The sequence below is a fragment of the Mustela nigripes genome, chromosome 4 (assembly GCF_022355385.1).
Source record: "Mustela nigripes isolate SB6536 chromosome 4, MUSNIG.SB6536, whole genome shotgun sequence".
In the NCBI taxonomy this organism is placed as follows: Eukaryota; Metazoa; Chordata; class Mammalia; order Carnivora; family Mustelidae; genus Mustela; species Mustela nigripes.
In genome coordinates, this window is record NC_081560.1 from 11,204,454 (window position 1) to 11,222,398 (window position 17,945).

General features: G+C 51.8%; 1 protein-coding gene across 2 annotated transcripts in view; it reads right to left on the reverse strand.

Moving 5' to 3' along the window:
• CLCN1 (chloride voltage-gated channel 1) overlaps nt 1-12,278 on the reverse strand; it is a 29,608-nt gene extending 17,330 nt beyond the window's left edge. The window contains exons 1-11 of one of the 2 annotated variants that reach the window (XM_059396229.1): nt 12,197-12,278; nt 11,634-11,765; nt 11,065-11,193; nt 10,707-10,840; nt 9,551-9,628; nt 9,114-9,192; nt 2,943-3,068; nt 2,586-2,670; nt 2,287-2,388; nt 1,907-1,991; nt 1,510-1,659 (exon numbers count right to left, since the gene is read on the reverse strand). In XM_059396229.1, the coding sequence (XP_059252212.1) occupies nt 1,510-1,659; nt 1,907-1,991; nt 2,287-2,388; nt 2,586-2,670; nt 2,943-3,068; nt 9,114-9,192; nt 9,551-9,628; nt 10,707-10,840; nt 11,065-11,193; nt 11,634-11,765; nt 12,197-12,266 (1,170 nt within the window). In that variant the 5' untranslated portion in view covers nt 12,267-12,278. Of the gene's footprint in view, nt 1-1,509; nt 1,660-1,906; nt 1,992-2,286; nt 2,389-2,585; nt 2,671-2,942; nt 3,069-9,113; nt 9,193-9,550; nt 9,629-10,556; nt 10,624-10,706; nt 10,841-11,064; nt 11,194-11,633; nt 11,766-12,196 lie in introns of those variants that run through there. The other variant, XM_059396228.1, reaches the window with a different exon arrangement.
• Between the last annotated feature and the right edge of the window lie 5,667 nt (nt 12,279-17,945).

The window sequence follows — 17,945 nt, forward strand, 5'->3', positions numbered from 1 at the left end:
CTAAAGTCAATTCCTTAACAAGGCTGAGAACGAACTTACGATGAAAATATCAAATCTTTTGAAGGTAATAAAGTGGGTGTACAAAATATTGAAGCTGCCGACCCACCATGGAGCAGAACGGGAAAGAACATGCAGAGATGCAGTTTCCAGAAACCCAGAGCAAATCCTGAGAATATAAGTCACAAAGTTGGAACCTGGTGTGTCAAGCACCTGATGTCTTTAATCACAGGGTCCTTGACAAGTACATTAAAGGAGCAGCCAAAAACAAAGACATTTTTTTCAACCATAAGCATGAGATTTGCCAAAGTACAACAATCAAATATTATATATTTGGCACACGGTAGGTGTGTAATAACATTTATGGAATAAATGATCCCATGACAGCTATTATAATGTAAATATAACTTAGTGACTCATATCCTGGGAAAATATAGATTCAAAAAATGTGTCATGAATAAGTGAATATTCAAAAGCATGAACGTTCAGTGTGGACAGACTTTTGAATGAGAACCTTAATGTACAGAGGAAAATGCTGGATCATTCAGGCAAGACATAGGATTTGTAATAAGGCAATCACGGAGAAAGAAAACAAAATGGGGAAAGCAGCAGTTGTAATAGATGTACAACTGGGCGTGGAAATAAGAGTGTGTTTGTATAAAGCAGTGACTGAGAAGCCTATGAAGACGTGGAAGAGGCCAGCTTTGGTTCCCTAATTGAAATGAAGAGAAAATAGCTTGCAAGTGGCAAAATCCTCATGGCCTCACCAGCAAAAGGGGAAATAACAACATGTATAAAAATTACTTATAGGGCGCCTGCGTGGCTCAGTCAGTTAAGTGTCTGACTCTTGATTTTGCCTCAGGTCATGATCCTAGGTTTGTGGGATTGAGTCCCATGTTGGGCTCCATGCTCAGCAGGGAGTCTGGGTAAGATTCTCTCTCTCTCCTGCTCCCTCTGTTCCTCCCTGAGCTCAAGAGCATGTTCTCTCTAAATAAATAAATAAAGTCTTAAAAATTATTTATAGTCACTAAAAAATTGAGTTAAATATTTAATCTCTTTGGCAATTCTAGAAAAGAGATTACCCACTAGGTAGGGACAAATGGATATGCAAATCATCTAAAGATAGATCACTGGATATAGGAGAATGAAGTACCTAATTATCTAATATGTGGGGGATTTGGTTAATTTATGCCGGGTGTTTACACAGTTATCTAAGTTGCTCAACCTTGTCTGTTCCTCATTTACTAGGCTGCTGTGACGTCTTGATCATTTAGCAAGTAGAACCTTTAGCAGGCTTATGGTAATTATGGCAACATTGCTAGGTTGACATGAAGGGAGCAATTAACCCAGATATGGGCTCACTTCTGTAGGTGAGCAACTCACCTAGGCTATGGGAGCATAGCTATTTCTCTTTAGGTCGGACAAAGCCCCAATGAAGTTCTTAGGCAAACCGTGGGTTCCCGGTTGAAAAGGGACAGAAGCTTAAGGGGTTAGGAGTGCAAGGAAGGGTACCTTCATGATAAAGAAGAGGAAGATGATGATGACCACATTGACCTGTGGGTGGATCCACACAGCCGACCGGCCCAGGCTTTCAGGGTCACCCACATGCTTCACCCAGGTGTTGTTGTCAAACAGGGTACTGATGGCTTCACGAGGCATCAGCTGTGAGAGGAGGAAGCAGAAGGGGGAGGTCTCCAAGCATGTCAGGTACTAGCGCTCTGTACAGAACTGCTCCCCCAGTCTCATTGTTTGAGGGACTCTCCTGCTCTTCTTTCGGGGGAGAGGTTCTACCTTTGAGCAAAAGAGCTCAGAAGCCTGAGGAATGTCTGCTGTGGCCCTGCCCTGGCTGCGTCTGGCCTTGGGCTCAGTGACCTGACCCCTCCCACCCCCCAGACTCCTTGGAGCTGACCTCTCCAGCCATGAATTGACCCATTCCTGGCGGAAAGGTGAGTGAGGCAATGATGAAGGTGACTATCCCGGGATACAGCAGGCGGCTGAAAAAGAAACAGATTGGAACCCTGCGAGTTAGCCCCGGGGGAGGCCACGCTGAGCCAGCGAGCTGGGCCCACGCAGCCTCAGCTCTTTAAACACACGACATTCTTGTCACCAAAAAGCAACTTTTAAGGGGCAGGCCACGCCCCTTGCTCCCCCCTGTGTGGTATATTGGGCTCCCATATTTCATCGCGAGCCACCTAAAGCCAAGGACGGCCTTTGACAAAGATTAAAAGGGAGGGGCTCATGGAGAAAGCAGAATGGAACCGGGTAGGACACAGGAGGGCAGTGACTCACTGCTTCGCCAGAAACTGGCTGAGGGCCTTGTTCTTTCGGACACCCAGCATGACTTGGCGATGCAGGTACACAAACACAGCTCCCAGGAAGCCACAGCAAATCCTGCGGGCGTAAGTTACACAGCAATGGAACCCTCTTCAGGACCCGCCCTCGGGGGGAGACAAATTCCAGGCGTGCACGCTCCCTTCCTGCGCTCTTGCCCTCAGCCATGCACCCTTAGCCAGGCCTGCCCCCCTCCTTCCAGCCGCAGCCGCGCCCCGCGCCCTGTTCACCACTCCCAAGCGGCCAAGCCCACTGACCCGATGACGGCGAAGGCTGGGAGCTCCTGCAGATCAAAGGGGAAATCCATTCGGAAATTGGTTCTGAAGAGAGCCGTGATGGTGACTGAGGGACGGAAAGCCAGGCATCACGGTGGGAGCACCACAGAAACCCGGTGCTGGGGGTGAGGGGGTGAGCCGGGGGGAGGGGGGGAGGCTGGAGTCCTCCGCTGCGGGTCAGCTCTTTCCTTCCGCCCAGGCTATGACCTAGATCTCTGCCCTATATCCTTGGGCCCTGGGCCCTCTCTCCAAATAATGGCATCCATTCCTTCTCTAAATGGCCCCAAGGACTTCTGTTCCCCAGCCCAGTTCCAGCTCCAGCCCAGGCTGCCCAGGTACCTGCGTCCTTGTTCCACACGGCCAGGACGCGGAAAACAAAGGCGCTGAACGTGGCCGCAAAGAATCCTCGCCAGTAGTTCCGCACCGCAAAGTAGGTAGAGGTGACCTCGATGCTGAACAGCACTCCTGCAGGGCCGTGGGGGTAGTCAGGCGCGGAGGAAAGCCAGCAGCTCTCCCCCACACTCTCCCTCCTGCGGGCCTGAGGTGCTTTTGCTGAAACCCAAGTCGTGAGGGAAGCAGTAGTGGGAAGTGATGGTCTCCTGGAACCTCATGCTCTAAACCATACACTGGCTCCTGCTGGCAGTGGTTTGCAGGCCGGGGATGTGGTCCATCAAAGATTACGGGGATGGGGGGCGGTGGGGGGGGGGAGGGAGAGGGATGGGGTGGGAGGGGGGTGGTTCTTAACCCACAAACCAGGAAGATCAGGAGGTCCTCCCTCTCTCTCCCTTAGAAAGTAGGGTTGGGTGGGATTCTCATGTCCACAGTCATGCAAGTTTCTGCAGAGAAGTTAGGAGAGAGAACCTTTCCAGAGCAGGTGCTCCACAGAGTTGCGAAGCAGAGCTCGGGATTTATAGGGACTCTCCCTCACATTCCTCCCATGCGCCATATACCGTAGGGCAAGTTCATAAAAAACAAATAACCAAAATGAACACAAAAAGACTTCATGAGAGGGGCGCCTGGGTTGCTCAGTGGGTTAAAGCCTCTGCCTTCAGCTCAGGTCATGATCCCAGGGTCCTGGGATCGAGCCCCACATCGGGTTCTCTGCTCAGTGGGGAGCCTGCTTCCTCCTCTCTCTCTCTCTGCCTGCTTCTTTGCCTACTTGTGATCTCTGTCTGTCAAATAAATAAATACAATCTTAAAAACAAACAAACAAACAACAAAACTTCATGAGAGCTGATAATACTCGATGTTCCAAGAAAAGAAAGTAGAAGATTCACCCAGAGTTTAAAAAATAAATAAATAAAATAAAAACCTGACTTAAAAGAACCAAACAAGGAGAAAAACCAAGAGGCTAGAAGTTAAAAACGATTTTGCTTAAGAAAAAGGTGAATGAGATAGGAGGAGAGCTAATGGAAAGCCCTAAGCACTACTGTTTCCCAGAGCAGATGGTGCACTGGAAAAGGAGTTGGTAGATGTACAGACCAACAGTAGGCGTGGGCAGGGACAAAGTCAGGAACGCTAGGGAGGGCATAAAAACAAAATTCAAGAGACGGCAAAAAAAGTAACCTTTGAACATATTAAGAATAAGGGAGTGGACTTTGATTAGAACCAAAGTAAAAATTGGTGACAAAATGACCTAGTTACACTTCATCTTTATCAGAAATGAGGAGGAGAAACCAGGGAACTGAGGCATATCATCAGATAAATGGGGAAGAACTTGGCCCCATGAGAGGCCATGAGCCAGATGAGGTTTTTCTCCTCCTTTCTGCCCATGGTGGACAGTTGCTGGCCTGCCTGAGGCCCCCACCAGCTCCCCTCTACCCCTTCAGGGAGCATCTCACACCCCAGCCACTTTTTCTCCTTGTTCTGTACTCCAAGTTACAGTTCTCATATTCCTCAAGAGTCCCCCCTCTATTTCACAGTCACAGGAAGTTACTTGCAGCGTGGGGGTGGGGGGGTGGTGGCCCAACCGTTACCCTCTCGTCTAGTAGCTGCGGCGCTTGGCCGAAGGGCCCTAGTGGTGAGCTCAAACGCCACCCTCTCCCAGAAGGCATTCCCAGCAGCCCTCATCAAGTAGAAAAGGTCCCTCTCACCTTCCTGTCTCAGAGTTTGGGACTTTTTGGGCACTTGCCACTTGCAGACAGAGTGATTTGTTTCCATCTCAGAGTTCTCTGCAGGATCAAAAATTCCTTGGAACCCCCCACCTAAGTAATCCCATGCCTGGTACATTATCAAGCCTTAGAGCCTAGTCTGTGTGTGAACCGTGAGGAGAGGATGGGAAGGAAAGAGAATAAAAGAGAACAGAACGGGTGAAATTTCAGAAAACGGAGCGAGGGACCGTGGAATTGGGGGCAGAGAGAGCTGCCAGCCACCCCTTCTGCCCCTGCTCCTCAAATCACATCAGGTGAGGCATCTGTGTCCTCCGGCTAAAAGGACCGATTTGACACAGTGGGGAAGCAGGTGGGGCAAGTCTCTCCTTTTCTTGAGTAGTAATAAAACCAAACCAGCTTTGATTTGCGGGGGGTGTAAGCTATCCAACTTATGCATATTTTACAACCATTTTTTTTTTTTGAAACCCTAGGCTAGATTTTCTTTCCTACGAGGTGGTTCTGGGATGCTTTCCCTAGCAGTCTGTCACTGTATCCTCAGGAATGAGAACTGATTTTAATTTTCGTCGGAGCCAAACAGAAAAAAATGTGCTTCTAAAAGCAAACAAAGCCTTACAAACACAAACAGCTTTTGGAAACTCTCTGGTGTCTACGGTTCTGGAGTTGGCTCTCTCCTGGCACCCTGGATGTTCTCTGTGCCCCTGCTCTGGCTCCTTTGCCTCGGCCCAGGCTAGGGCCTTCCTTGCCTTGGTGTCCTGTCCTTGCTACTCACAGACGCACTCTCGTAGCTCCATTTATGCCCACGGCTTCAAGTGCCGCCTCCATGCTACTGGGTCGCAGAGTGATGTTTCCAGCTCGGTTCCTGAACTTCAAACTCACCCATCTGGCTGCCTATTTGGTATCACTTGGATCTGCCACAGGAACTTCAAACTCAACCAACTACAGTAAAACCGGGGGCAGCTGGGAGGCTCAGCTGGTAAAGCGTCTGACTCTTGACTCTTGGTTTCGGGTCAGGTCATGATCTCGTGGGTGGAGGGACGGAGCTCAGGGCTCAGCAGGGAGTCTGCCTGAAGGTTCTCTCCCTCTGCCCCTCCACCCCTCCCCTCTCTCCTTCGTCAAAATAAACAAACAAATCTCTCTTTTTTAAAAAAATAAAGTAAAATTGATCAACTCCTCCAGACCTGTTTCACTTCCTCTATTCCTTGTTTGGCTTACTGGCACCACTGGCCATCCAGTTTTCTTCAAAATGAACTTTGGGAACTGGCCCCAATTCTTCTTCCTCTCTCATCCTTTATAAAACCTTGCACAAAATCAGCCTCCAGGTCTGTCAATTTGACTTCTTATCACTCCGTGTGTATCATCCCCTTCTCTCTCTCTCTCCTCTGTCCCCATCCAGTTCACTCTCTCATCATCTAGCAGTAGGGCTACAATAGTCTTCTTGTTAATCTCAGATGAATCCTGTTAATCCACGGCCAGTTCTATTCCGCACACTTTTGCCAAAGGGATCGGACGAACGTGCAGTTTGACATGTCACTTCCTTGTTCAGAATTCTTCTGTGGCTCCCCTTCGCCCATGACCGAATCTCCCAAAGTCCATCTGTGAGATACTAGGAGCCTCATGAGAAGTTCCTCGCTAAAGGGGTTCTGTGGGAAACGCTGTGTTTGAGCCAGAGTTTGCATGGTCGCAATGCCTGCCGGCAGAGCCAACATTCTGGTCACTTCTCCAGTCGGTCTGTTTAACATAGCATCTTCCAACTTATTTGACCTTGGGGCCCTTTCACCTGTTATATCTATTAACGCCGCAGAGAACTATGTTCTGTAAAACACATCTGGACAAAGTCTAGTCTGGAGGACAGAATCTAAGTTCTTGTGTGTGGCCGCTGAGGACCCTCACGATGCAGCCTCATAAGTTCCCCTGCATCCTCTAGCGATTCTCTCATCTCCTGTGATTAGAGCCCCCAGATCGCGACTCTGCGAGGCCTTTTCTTCTGTCCGGAGCACCCTGTCTTCACAGCCTTCTTTGCACTTTGCCCAAGAGGCCCTGGAGACGCGTCTTTGAGTGGGCTAGAGACCGGTCTGTCTGCCGGGCCACCCTCTCAGCTGGGAGCGCCTGGGAGCACAGCACCCAGAGCACAGGTGACGGAAGAAAAAGAATGCTTGCCGTTTTAGCAGAATGTGGAAGCAGATTTTTTGCAGTGGTGTAAGGAATTAAGAGTTGGCTACATAGCGAATAAATTACCTTATTACTAATTGTTTTTCTTTCAGGATTATTCTATGATCATTAAAAAAAAGGAAAACAATCAAATAAAACGACCTGCCAGGACATTTATTACTTGTACTCAATATAAACATCCTGAAAATGGCACCTCAACTTTTCAGTCCTGAACCTTTTCTCACATCAAGAGGCGTGTTTTATCTGTAACTCTCTTATCTTTCCTATAGTCTCCACTGAAGTCTCCAAGAGAACCTTCCTCGCTCATCCTAGAAATTCCAGTTTTATGCAAACAAAACAAAAAACCCCAAACCCAGATTCTCTTCATTTTAAAAGAATCTGGCTAATTAAAACCAAAATTTAAAAAGTCTTCCTGTCTGAAAATGTTGTTTAGATCTTCTGGATTTGTAAGGCAAAAAGAGTAAGGAAAGGTGAAAGTGGGAATAAGTGTAAGCGTGTAATGTCTAACCTGTACAGAAATTCAGACACACCCCTCACTCAGGGGGCCTAGTGACTTCAATGACAAGAGCCAGAGTGCAGAGGATGCTAGCTGATGTGATCTCCTTGAGCTGCGTGGGCTGCTGTAGCGTCAGGATAAGCGAGCAGGACGCACTTCCATTCACTCTGAACGCTTATCCCTACGTCATTCCCGAGCCAGGTCCTGTTAGCTACCTGGACACTCTTCTACGAAGGCACTGATGACATTGTCATAATTGAAGAGATAGCTCTCACAGCAGGTGTGTGGAAGAAGCATAGGCTTTTCCAGCAATTTTGTTCCCCCAGTTGTCAGCTGGGTGTCCTTTTTATCACCAATGACCCGAGGAATGATGCGCGTAGTCCCACTGCGTCAATCCCATTACAACGTACACCGAGTCGTAAACAAATGGGTACAGCTGCTCTCCCTGTCCGGACCCCTTTGTTCGCGTTCCAGGACACAGGTGACAGTCCGAAAAGCCACCCTTGGCCTTCCACATGCAGAAAGAGCTAATGTCAGCTTTAAGCTACTCTCAGGGAGCTACAGGGTTTAACTCCCATCTTTAGCCCTCGTGAAAGCTGACCGTGGGTCTAAGTAAGGCCCACCTACACACCCGTGTCCTAATAACACGCACAAATGGAATTTTTTCCTTGGAGAACAAACTACGGAGAGTCCCCTGGTAGAAGACGTAGCTGTAAATGGAGGGCAAACACGACCAACCATATCCACAGGCTTTAAGACAAGGACGGAACCAGGGAGGCTGCTTGGGTTTTCATTCCTGCCTCTCCTGCTCGCTCAAGTCCCTTACCCTCTCTGTGATCAGTTTTCTCCTTCCTCTCCTCTGCACTGTGGCTCTCATATGGCTTTTAGCAGGAGTGAATGTAGAGAGACACTTAGAATGTCACTAGCACATAGTAAATGCTCAGTAAAAGTTCGCTATTCTTGCCATACTTTCGTTTTAACTGGCAATATTGCATTTGGGGATGCTGACAAAACCTGGCTGGAGAGAGCCAGCCTGGGCAGCGGACTGATGTAGGAGGGGGTGAGTCACTTGCCTCCAAGTGGCGTCCCAAAACAACAGCCGACTCCTACCGCACAGCCCACCGTCAGCATGTCAGTGTAATAGTACGGCTGCTACTAGGGGAGAGACAGACAGACAGACAGATGGGAGGGGCAGGGAAGGGGGCCAGAGAGGAATGGAGAACAAGCAAGGGTGGGGAATAAGGCAGAAGGGGAGGCTTAAGTCACAGGGAATCAGAGTGGCCCCCTCATCCCCAGTGATTCCCAGGCCAAGTGAAACTCAGTTAGTTTGGCAAACAGGAAGTGACCTCATAGCGCAAGTCCAAACACAGAAAATGAAATCAAAGATAACTATGTGGAAGGCACGTCAGGCAATAAGTGCTCATCAGAGAGAGGCTGGAGATGGGGACGGCCCAGGGCAAGAAGTGTCAGTAGCAAGAGAAACAGAAAGGACTCCGGACAGTACCAATAAAGCCTGCATAAACCAGCCGCCAGCCACAAAGGAACACACAGCCCTCTACATAGTAGAGAAGTATGGGTGCCTGCAAGCCAGGGGCTGCGATCTGGGTCACTCCTTGAATGCCCACCCACTAGTCCCGTTGGCGAGCACCCTCTCCACCCCAAAGGTTAGGCAGCCACTCCAACCCCCTTCCAAGTCGTGCTCGGGGAACGGGGTAGGGAGGAAGTGGGACTTGCCTCCAATAGGGGCTGCAAAGCAGCATCCCACGCCCACCGCACAGGCTGACACCAGGAGATCAAGCTGCCCAGACACGGTCTGCAACAGAGAAGCACGCAGGACGAGGAGAGTGGAGCGCTGGGGCTGGCAGCAGTGTTCACAAGGGATAGGGTGGGGGCTCGGGAGACCAAGGGACAGGGGTAGACAGGAGGGCAGCAGAGGAACTGGGCAGGGTGCAGGTCTGGAGCAGGGGTGTGGATCAAGAAGGGAGGGGTGTCCTGGGGATGGCAACAGGTGGCTGGGGTAGGCGGGTGGGGGTGTGTGTGAAGAGGATAAGGGAGCGTGGGTTAGCGCAGTGCCCCACATCAGCATCGCGTCCAGCCCAGCACAGACAGCCCCCCCCCCCCAGGCCCCGAACACACACAGCCCTTCCCTCATTTTACTTTCTCAACCTTACCTCATAGACTCCACAGAACATCAACATGAACCTGCTGAGGACAGCAGCACAGATGCTGGCGATGTGGACAAAAGGGCCCTGAGAGAGAGAAGGAGTGGACAGGTCAGGGGCTGGGGGTCCGGATAGGAGATTTGTGTCTCCAGGCACTGAGCAAGGTGCCCAAAATACAGTAGTGAGCAAGACAGAGGGTGTGCCCTTGGGATCTACAATCCAGAGAGGAAGGGGTGGGGTGGACCAGCATCTCGGGGAAGCTCTGGGGACAGAAGAGGAGGGAGGGTGAGGGAGGGTGAGGAGGCAGGGCAGACGAGGGTGCAGTGGGGGACTAGAGAGGGCGCTCAGCCATCACAGCTGAGCAGAATCTCCGCTGAGAGGGGGTTGGGAGCCACATGCATGTCAGGAGCAACAGAGAACAGCAGGGGCAGGAGCCTTGGTACAGGAACAGCTTGTGTGGTTGAGGGACGGGAAGAGCTTGTCACCCAAACACAGTGAACGAAGGGCAGCTTGAGAGGACCAGAGACCAGAGGGAAGCCAGATCAGCACAGGTCTCCTAGGCCCCAGTAAGAAGTTGGGGTTTTATTGTGAGAGGACTGGGCAGCCATTAGAAGTTCCGAAGCAGACGTCAGCTAGTACTGATTGCTTTTTGAAAAGACGACTCTGGCTGCCATGTGGATCCCCGACTGTAGCAGGGCAAGAATGCACAGCAGCGGAACCTTGGAAAAAGCACAGCCTTTTTCTGGGTCTCAGCTTCCACATATTAAAACAAGGAAACTGGTGCTCAACTGGGGGAGACTCTCTATTCCCTCCAACCCCGGGGACATTTGCCAGTGTCTGGAGTTATTCTGATTGTCAAAACTGGGGGGGGGGGCACTCCTGGCATCTAGGAAGTAGAGGCCACGGGTGCTGCTAACCTCCTACATAATGTACAGGGCAGCCCCTCAGAACCAAGAATTATCCAGCCCCAAATGTCCACAGTGGCCAGGCTGGAGGCTCCACTCTAAGTCCCTACCGGCTCAGACAGGTCTGTCATTCTGCGTCAGGACTGGGAACTTCCTGAGTATTGATTTCCTTCCCGGTGCCCCTTGGCACTGCCTCTTCCTGTGCCCGGGGCTCCCTCTGGGCTCAGTGCTGCCCTCTGCTGGAGAACCAGCGGACCTACCTCCTTCCCCACAGGAATGCCACTGCCCAGCCCCGCAGTCAAGGCCACAACCTTGGCCACAAAGGCCTTGAGGGTGAGATATTCCTTCAGGATCACCCCACGGAGTATCGTCTTCATTTCAGGGATTCCAGAGCCTAGAAGGGTCAAAGAATGATTATGCGCAGCTTCCAGCAAGAGTTTCAAAGGGAGAGGAATGGCCAGACAGTGGACTTGGAGATGGGGGGGGGGGGAGCGATGGCAGAGCGGGGGAAAGGGTTGTCAGGAGGGCTGGCAGGAGGAGAGAGCGGACTGGAAAGGTCTGGAGGCCAGCGAGACTGTGCTGACGACATGGCGCGGGGAGGACGGGGTCAGCGCTCACCAACAGCCTGGGGAGACATGAGGTGGCAGAAGAGGGCGCTGAAGAGGATGAGAGTGAGCGGGAAGGTGACCCAGACCAGGTACTGCAGAGGCAGGCTGGGCTGCATCTGGTAATAGCTCCACTTGTAGGCTGCAGAGACACGAGCCTGGGTTCAGTCCCAGGGTGGCGGGGATGTTGCCGCTCCCGCACGGCCGCAGCGCACCGGTGTGCCGTGAACGTCCTCATGCCCCGACCGTGCTGCCAACCCCACTGGAGCAGGCACACTGTTAGCAACTGTGCCGGTTGGCCCAGAACTGAGTGGTACCTGGGACTCGGGGCGGACAGTGCTCAAACCAAAAAAGTCCTGGGAAAATGGGGGTGAGTTGGTCACCGAATTAGAGGGGCACCGTCAGCTTGGCTGGTAGCAGGCGAAGGGGCAGGAGAAATGGATCTGGGTCCAGGTCTGGTCTTAGCCTGGGCCAGATCTCCTCTGGGCAACACCCACCTCCCCGAACACCCAACTTGTCCTAGGCAGGAACTCAAGAAATAGCCATCGTGAGGGAGAGGCTGAAGGGCCACGGTGAACCTACCCTGAAGGGTTTTGGCACTGACATAGTCCATGCTCCAGCTAACCAGAGCCATAAGCAGTCCCAAGAGCACCAGAAAGATCCAGTCTTCTCCTAATTTTCTTCTCATCACATGTCCCAGGCGGTGGACACAGCCTGCGAAGAGGGAAGGGAAAGGAGAGAGGCCCTCCAGTCCCCAGTGGGCTCTGACCGAGGGCTGGCCTGGAAGAGCGCGGGGGGGGGGGGGGGGGGGGTTGGGGGGGGGGGGTGTCTTGCTGTCTGGGTCATTCAGCAAGCTTCTATTCACCTCTCTGCCAGCTGTGCCCCGTCCCTTCCAAAGGCACCCCAGTCCAATTCCCCTTGGGATACTTGAATGCCTTCTAAAACTCTTGCTTCCTGGGGGGCGAGTGGGAGAGTAGGGAATAAGGCAAAGCCAGAGGAGACAGGGAGGGAAGCCTTTCTTTGTGGCTAGGAGGAGGGCTCGAGTGTGGCTAGGGGGAGGGTGCAGGGCGGGAACTTCCCAGTTACTCTCTTAGTGCCTGTACTTCCTTCCACTCCAGATGCCTTTAGCCTGCAGGCCCCATCACCTTGACATTTAGAAGAGTGATCCTCGTCCTCGCTGTCCACGCTCTCCCTGGAGCCCGTCTTCTTGGGCATCCCTGTGTCCTGCTCCTTGTCTGAGAATTGCTGTTTGTAATGGCCATAAATCTGGACACAGAGAGAATGGGAAAGGTCTGTTTTGCTGGAGGTAGAAGAAATAGGTAAGAGGGAAGTGCAGAGACCTGCGGGGAAAACAGCTTTTTAAACTCCTGGGTGTTGAGGGCCTGGCCTAGGACCCTTTTGTGGCAGAACCCGCCCTGAGCTCTCTGCATGCTTCTACTCCTTACCTACCCGTCCGTCCTCACCCTCTCTCCGTCCGCGCCCATCTTGGTCAAGGGAGGCCTTCCAGGAGGCCAAGTCCTACTCTGCAGTAGAGACACAGGAACTCTGCTAAGACTGGACATCCGTGTCACTGAGGTGTTTTGTTCCAGCTTACGGTGTTTCAGCCCCTGTCTCTCTACCACCCTAGCTACCCCCCTTCCTTCCTAGGAATCCTCACATGGACTCATGAGGACAGACAAGAAGGTGCCTCTCGGTTTTTCCATCTTGGTGTGTCTGGCCTTTCTTGAGGCCCCTCAGATGCTCTGCCAAGCTCAGAGAAAGCCCATCCACCTTGCCTCCCTGTGCTCATGTGCACAAACAGGAGCCAGTCCTGGTAAGGGACTCCCTGGACCAGGATAACTAGGTGCTCACTAAGTGTGGGGAGGGCAGAGCGGCACCCCTCTGATCTGGTAGCCCTCTGCTCTCAGCTGTGCAGAACATGTGTGTTTGGGGCAGGGGGAGCAAGGGCTCTCACTGCTTTTAGTCTGTCCTTCCCCCACTGTACTAGGTCTGTCCTCCGAGGCCAGGGTCAGGCCAGGCCGTGTTGCTGGTTCTGGGAGAGCCTGGGTAAGAGAGATCTGATTTCACAATATGAGTGGCAGGGTTTACGCCCCAGTTCTGGACAGGCGCACACTAACGGCCCCGGCTCACGGCTGTTTCATCTTCTGGGAGGAGGTTAGTGACTGAGGGAGACAGTGTGTCCCTCCCTGTCCCACCTGGCCTCAGAGGGCGGACACTACCCGAGCAGCTTAGGGCACATCCCTCTCCACCGGCGGCCTCTGGTCCTAGGCTGGAGGAGGTGAGGGACGGGGTCCTCCCAACCAAACCCTGGCTGGGAAACACCGAAAAGAGCCAAATCAGAGCCAGCTGGTTCAGGGCTGAGCGCGGCATCAAAGCAGGTCTGGGGAGGGAGAGGACGACCCAAGTCTGAAGGGGATGCTGCGGGGAAGCCGCGTCTGGGCTTCAGGGACAGAAGCAGCAGTGTGTGGAGCCGGGAGGCGGGGCCTGGGAAGGACAGCTGAAGCAATGTCGCCAAGTACTGCTAATGGTTGCAGCTGGGTACGGGGTGCTTTGGGGATTCATCATATGGGTCTATTTTTAAGTTTGAAATTTTCCATAATAAAAATTAAACAGAGGAAAAATGAAGTCCAAACCCCTTGTCTTTGCTTTCAAGCCAACTCTACTTCCCAAATTAATTTACCAGCCCTTTCCCGCATGAAGCTCCATGTTAATCTGCCTGGTTTCCTCACTGTCAGCAGAAAGTGCCTTTTACTTTTCACTCTCCCCACCCAGGTAGCTTGGTGAACGGGTGAGAGGAGCCGGGGGAGGGGAGCCCGAGGCCATGCGCGGGGTCTTTCTGTCCCCTCCCATCCTGTGTTCCAAGGCCGGAGCAGGCTCCAGCTTCCCTAGGAAGCACCTTCCCTTCCACTCATATTCCAGCCTCCTCTGACTTGGTGTCCCCATCCCCCCGCTGCCCCCTTTCCCCAGGGTTGCCTCACGTTGGGGACTAAGGCTGCAGCGTGAATCTCATAGACTTGTGGCCCCCAATGCTGAGATCACCCGTGAAGTCCCCCTCAGGTGCCACCCTGTCTAGATCCCCTTCATCGCTCCTGGACCTATCTTTAGATAAAATACCTTTCAAGTCTGGCTTCCTGGTCCTGACAGGATCCATCCTGATACTCTGCAACCGCCTTTCCTCACTGACCCTCACTTCCCTGTCGATCCACGGGCAACCTCCGGCAACCGGCAACCGAAGCTTCCCTGTGGTTGCGCCCTCCCATTTTCCCTTTCTAGATGTCTGCGCCGCACCACTCCCCACTCCTGGGCAGGGAGGTTATTCCTGGATATTCCTGGACACTCCCAATCCCCTCTCCCCGGGAACAAGCACCTCTACCTTCCCAGGCCCCTACCCATGAATAGGTTCTTATCTGATCAACCCTTCCCACCTAAAAGTTTGATGCGTTTCTTCTGGTCCTGTTGACCCCGGTGTATCTTTGATCACTCACAAGCAATCCAGTTAGTTTCCTCTGCTTCTCTTAGCACCTTCCTTCTGCCTTCTCAGCAGTGTTTGTGCGTGTTCTGCTGAGGGTCAGGAGGGAGAGCTCTGGCGGTGTCTGCATTGGGGTGAGGGTGTAAGACACAGCTTGCACACACAGGGGTGTGGGTTCCCATGCCTGTCACTCCACGCACGTTATGTAAGCACGAGCTAGTCCAGCATGCGTCGCTGTGCCGGTGCCCCAGGATTCGGGTGTTCCGTTAGTCAGGGTTATATAAAACTGCATGGGTCTCTAAGTGCATGCTTGGCTGAGCTTGGCCCTTTGAAGGATTTTCGTATTTCGAACACATTACATGTACTTTTTTAAGTTAAAAGATGAACACTTTTGCCTCTTTTCACCTAATTCCTAATTTCCCCCAATCCATCACACAACTATCTCCTGGATTCCACCACCCCTTCCCCCGCAGGACTTTACCTGTGTGGGGCGGGTGTTGGCACGGGGGCCTGCATCCCTCCGGAGCCTGTGCTGAAGGGCCCCGTTCTCGGAGGGCAGTCCGTAGCTGGTGCAGTGTTCGAAGGGCATATACTGGTACTGGGGAGCACTACCCCACCAGCTCTGTTCGCCCCCACGCCGCAGGGACCCAGCTGGCTCCATGTTCCCTCCCTGGGCCGGGCCTTGGCCTGCTTGCCCCCGTCCTCCCCCCAGTACAGCTCCTTAAGCCTGTCCTCTTGCCGGTCCCCCAGGCGTCTGGGGCAGCATGCCCCCCCCCCCCCTTTTTTAGGCATCTCCCTGTCACATGCCCCCCCCCCCCCCCCACTGCCACATCTGATCTGCTTGGGGTCGAAGCAGGTGTGAGAGCAGTATGGGGGAGGGGCTGGGAGGAGAACCTGCGGGACAGCCCCACAGGGAATTCCCTCAGCAGGGCCAGCAGCACTGTCTCCCTCCATAGCCACAAGGAGGCTTCCAGCCCCAAGGCACTGGGCCCTCTCTAAATATTGCTCAGACCAGGACAGACAGCAGCTCAGCAGCTCTCCAACCTGTGTGCTCCCAGGGAGTGGCAGACCTGCACCCTCTTCCACGCGTGGAGAGGTGAGGGGTGGCCGCTGGAGTGACTCTAACGTCTGGGAACACGGGAGGGTAACTCACCGGAGAGAGTAACTGGTGCCTTTCTGCCATCTTTTCCTGTTGGGCTGCTCCCAGCTCAGTATCTTCCCAAGACTGAGTCCTCATCTGTTGGACCAGCTCTCCCAAGATTTTCAGTTTTCTCCTCCAGCTTTGCTATTTCTATCTGCCAGATGCTAATAATGCTTTGGTGTCATCCCCTTGACCCCACCCTTATTACCCATTGGGTGTGGGAAGCAGGGGTAACAGCCATGGATTCTGGCCTTTCTCCTACTTCCCAGACAGATATATCAATCACACCAGAATTCTGGACTCTTCACGGAGGGACTGAGCTTCTACTTAGACTGTGGAGCACCTGCCTAGGTCTATCAGGGCAGGTTAGATAACAGGGGAGAAGGGGAAGTGGGCCAGAGGCCGCAGGAGGCCCGAGTCGGAGGGGAGGGAGTAAGTTTTATCTCATCATGAGGCCCACAAACATAAAAGATGACGGGGAAGTACTCTGCTCTTCTTCCCTTTTCCGATCAATAAACAGATTTTGGCCAAGGCCAAACTACTTTATCTGCTGTCACTTTTTTTAAAAACTGATTTTCCTAGGACATTCCTTCCCCTGTGAACTCTTCACCTTAGAAGTTACAAACACGAGCCAATGTATAGTTTAGAATCTGTCACCAAGTAGGATCTGCCCCAGAATATTCCAAGTTCAGGGACAGCAGAATAGGGACACCAATCATCTGGTCTACAGTTAAATTTCGATCTCAGCTAACTGAATCTGCCCAAAGCAGGTGAGACAGATGCTGTTAAAAGCAGGTTGTCTGGGGCACGAGGCTGGCTCACCTGATGGGGAGGATATGACTCCTGATCTTGGGGGTGTAAGTCGGGCCCCGTGTTGAGTATAGAGATTACTTACGTAAATAAAATTTTTTTTTTTTTTTAAATAGAAGCATGTTTTCTAACATAAATCCTACAGCTTGAAGGCCTATAATCCACCAGCAATGATTAAAAACACATGACAATTTGAGGGACTTGAAGGCTGTGAATTTCACCTTCTCTCTAGGCAGAATGAACATCTAAGTATGAGGTATAAAATGAAAGGAATATTTCTTAATAAGGACAGTACAGTGCCAAGGTGAAGGTGGATTCTTTGGGGGGTTTCAGAAACGGAAAGACTGTCACCTGCTTGTGGGGCATGGCTCTCCTGAAGGGAGCCAGTTTTTACAAGGACATCAATAATCCCGAGAACACAATTACTATTTCTTTACTACTCCTTAGAAAATCAGGACCTGGTTACAGATTCCAAGATCTTAAGGCCAGTGGGACCAGGAAAATCCTCATTCCACAAAACCAAGTAGAAATGCCAGCTGTAATGCTAAAGACCAGCTCCTGAAATTGGGAGGGTCGAGGAAATGTACAGCGGCTAATGCTAGAGAGTAAGGATTTGTAACTATCTTGAGTTTGACATCACAAAGAGTTAAAAATCTCATGGGCTACCATCCTTTAAGAGAACAAGAGAATAAAATGTAAACTATGACTACCCTCCACCCAACAACTCCCAGGGACCGGTGCCTAGGGTCTTATTTGGAAGATGGGTTTCTGGGGAGTTCTGTGAAAAGCTCCGAAATCTGGAAACAAACTTGTAAGCATGCATGCATTCTATTAGGTATGTATATTGTGTAAGGTAAGTATTCTTCTGATATTTTGATTTTCTTGAGGTCCATGATACCAAATAAAACCTAGAGGCTTCTGGAATTGCTATTGGAAGGAAGGTTGTAAAAAATAACCATACGGAACACGTGCGGAGGAGAAAGTGTGTGCTGGGAGTATAGGTGGGTGTGAGCGAGCCAGCCCCTTGGCATTCCATCGATTTAAGCATGAACTTTCTGGGTTACATCCTTGTTTCCAGACCTCTTCAAATCTGACCCCCCAGCCCACTGGACGACACACCATTACTCTTTTAAGGGCTTCTGGCTGTCACTTTCCCTCTGCACATCCAGCCTGGCACCTGGACCGCCTCCTTCCTAGTGTCACCTAGGCAGCAGTGACCCCCTCACCCCACACTTTCTCTCTAGATGTACTCACTGGTAGTCATTTCTCCTCTGCTCCCCATTGGACCCTGCCCCACAGATCTTGACAAATCCTTGGTGCCTTCCAAGGCCTACAGAAGGCCTTCCTGAGAGCCCTGGACAGGTCTCTCTCTCCCCCTTCTGGTTTTTCAAACATGATACACTTTTTGCCGACTCTCTACCTAGCTGGCACAAAGATGTAATAGTCTTTGGTCTCAGGCTCATTCTCCCAGTTC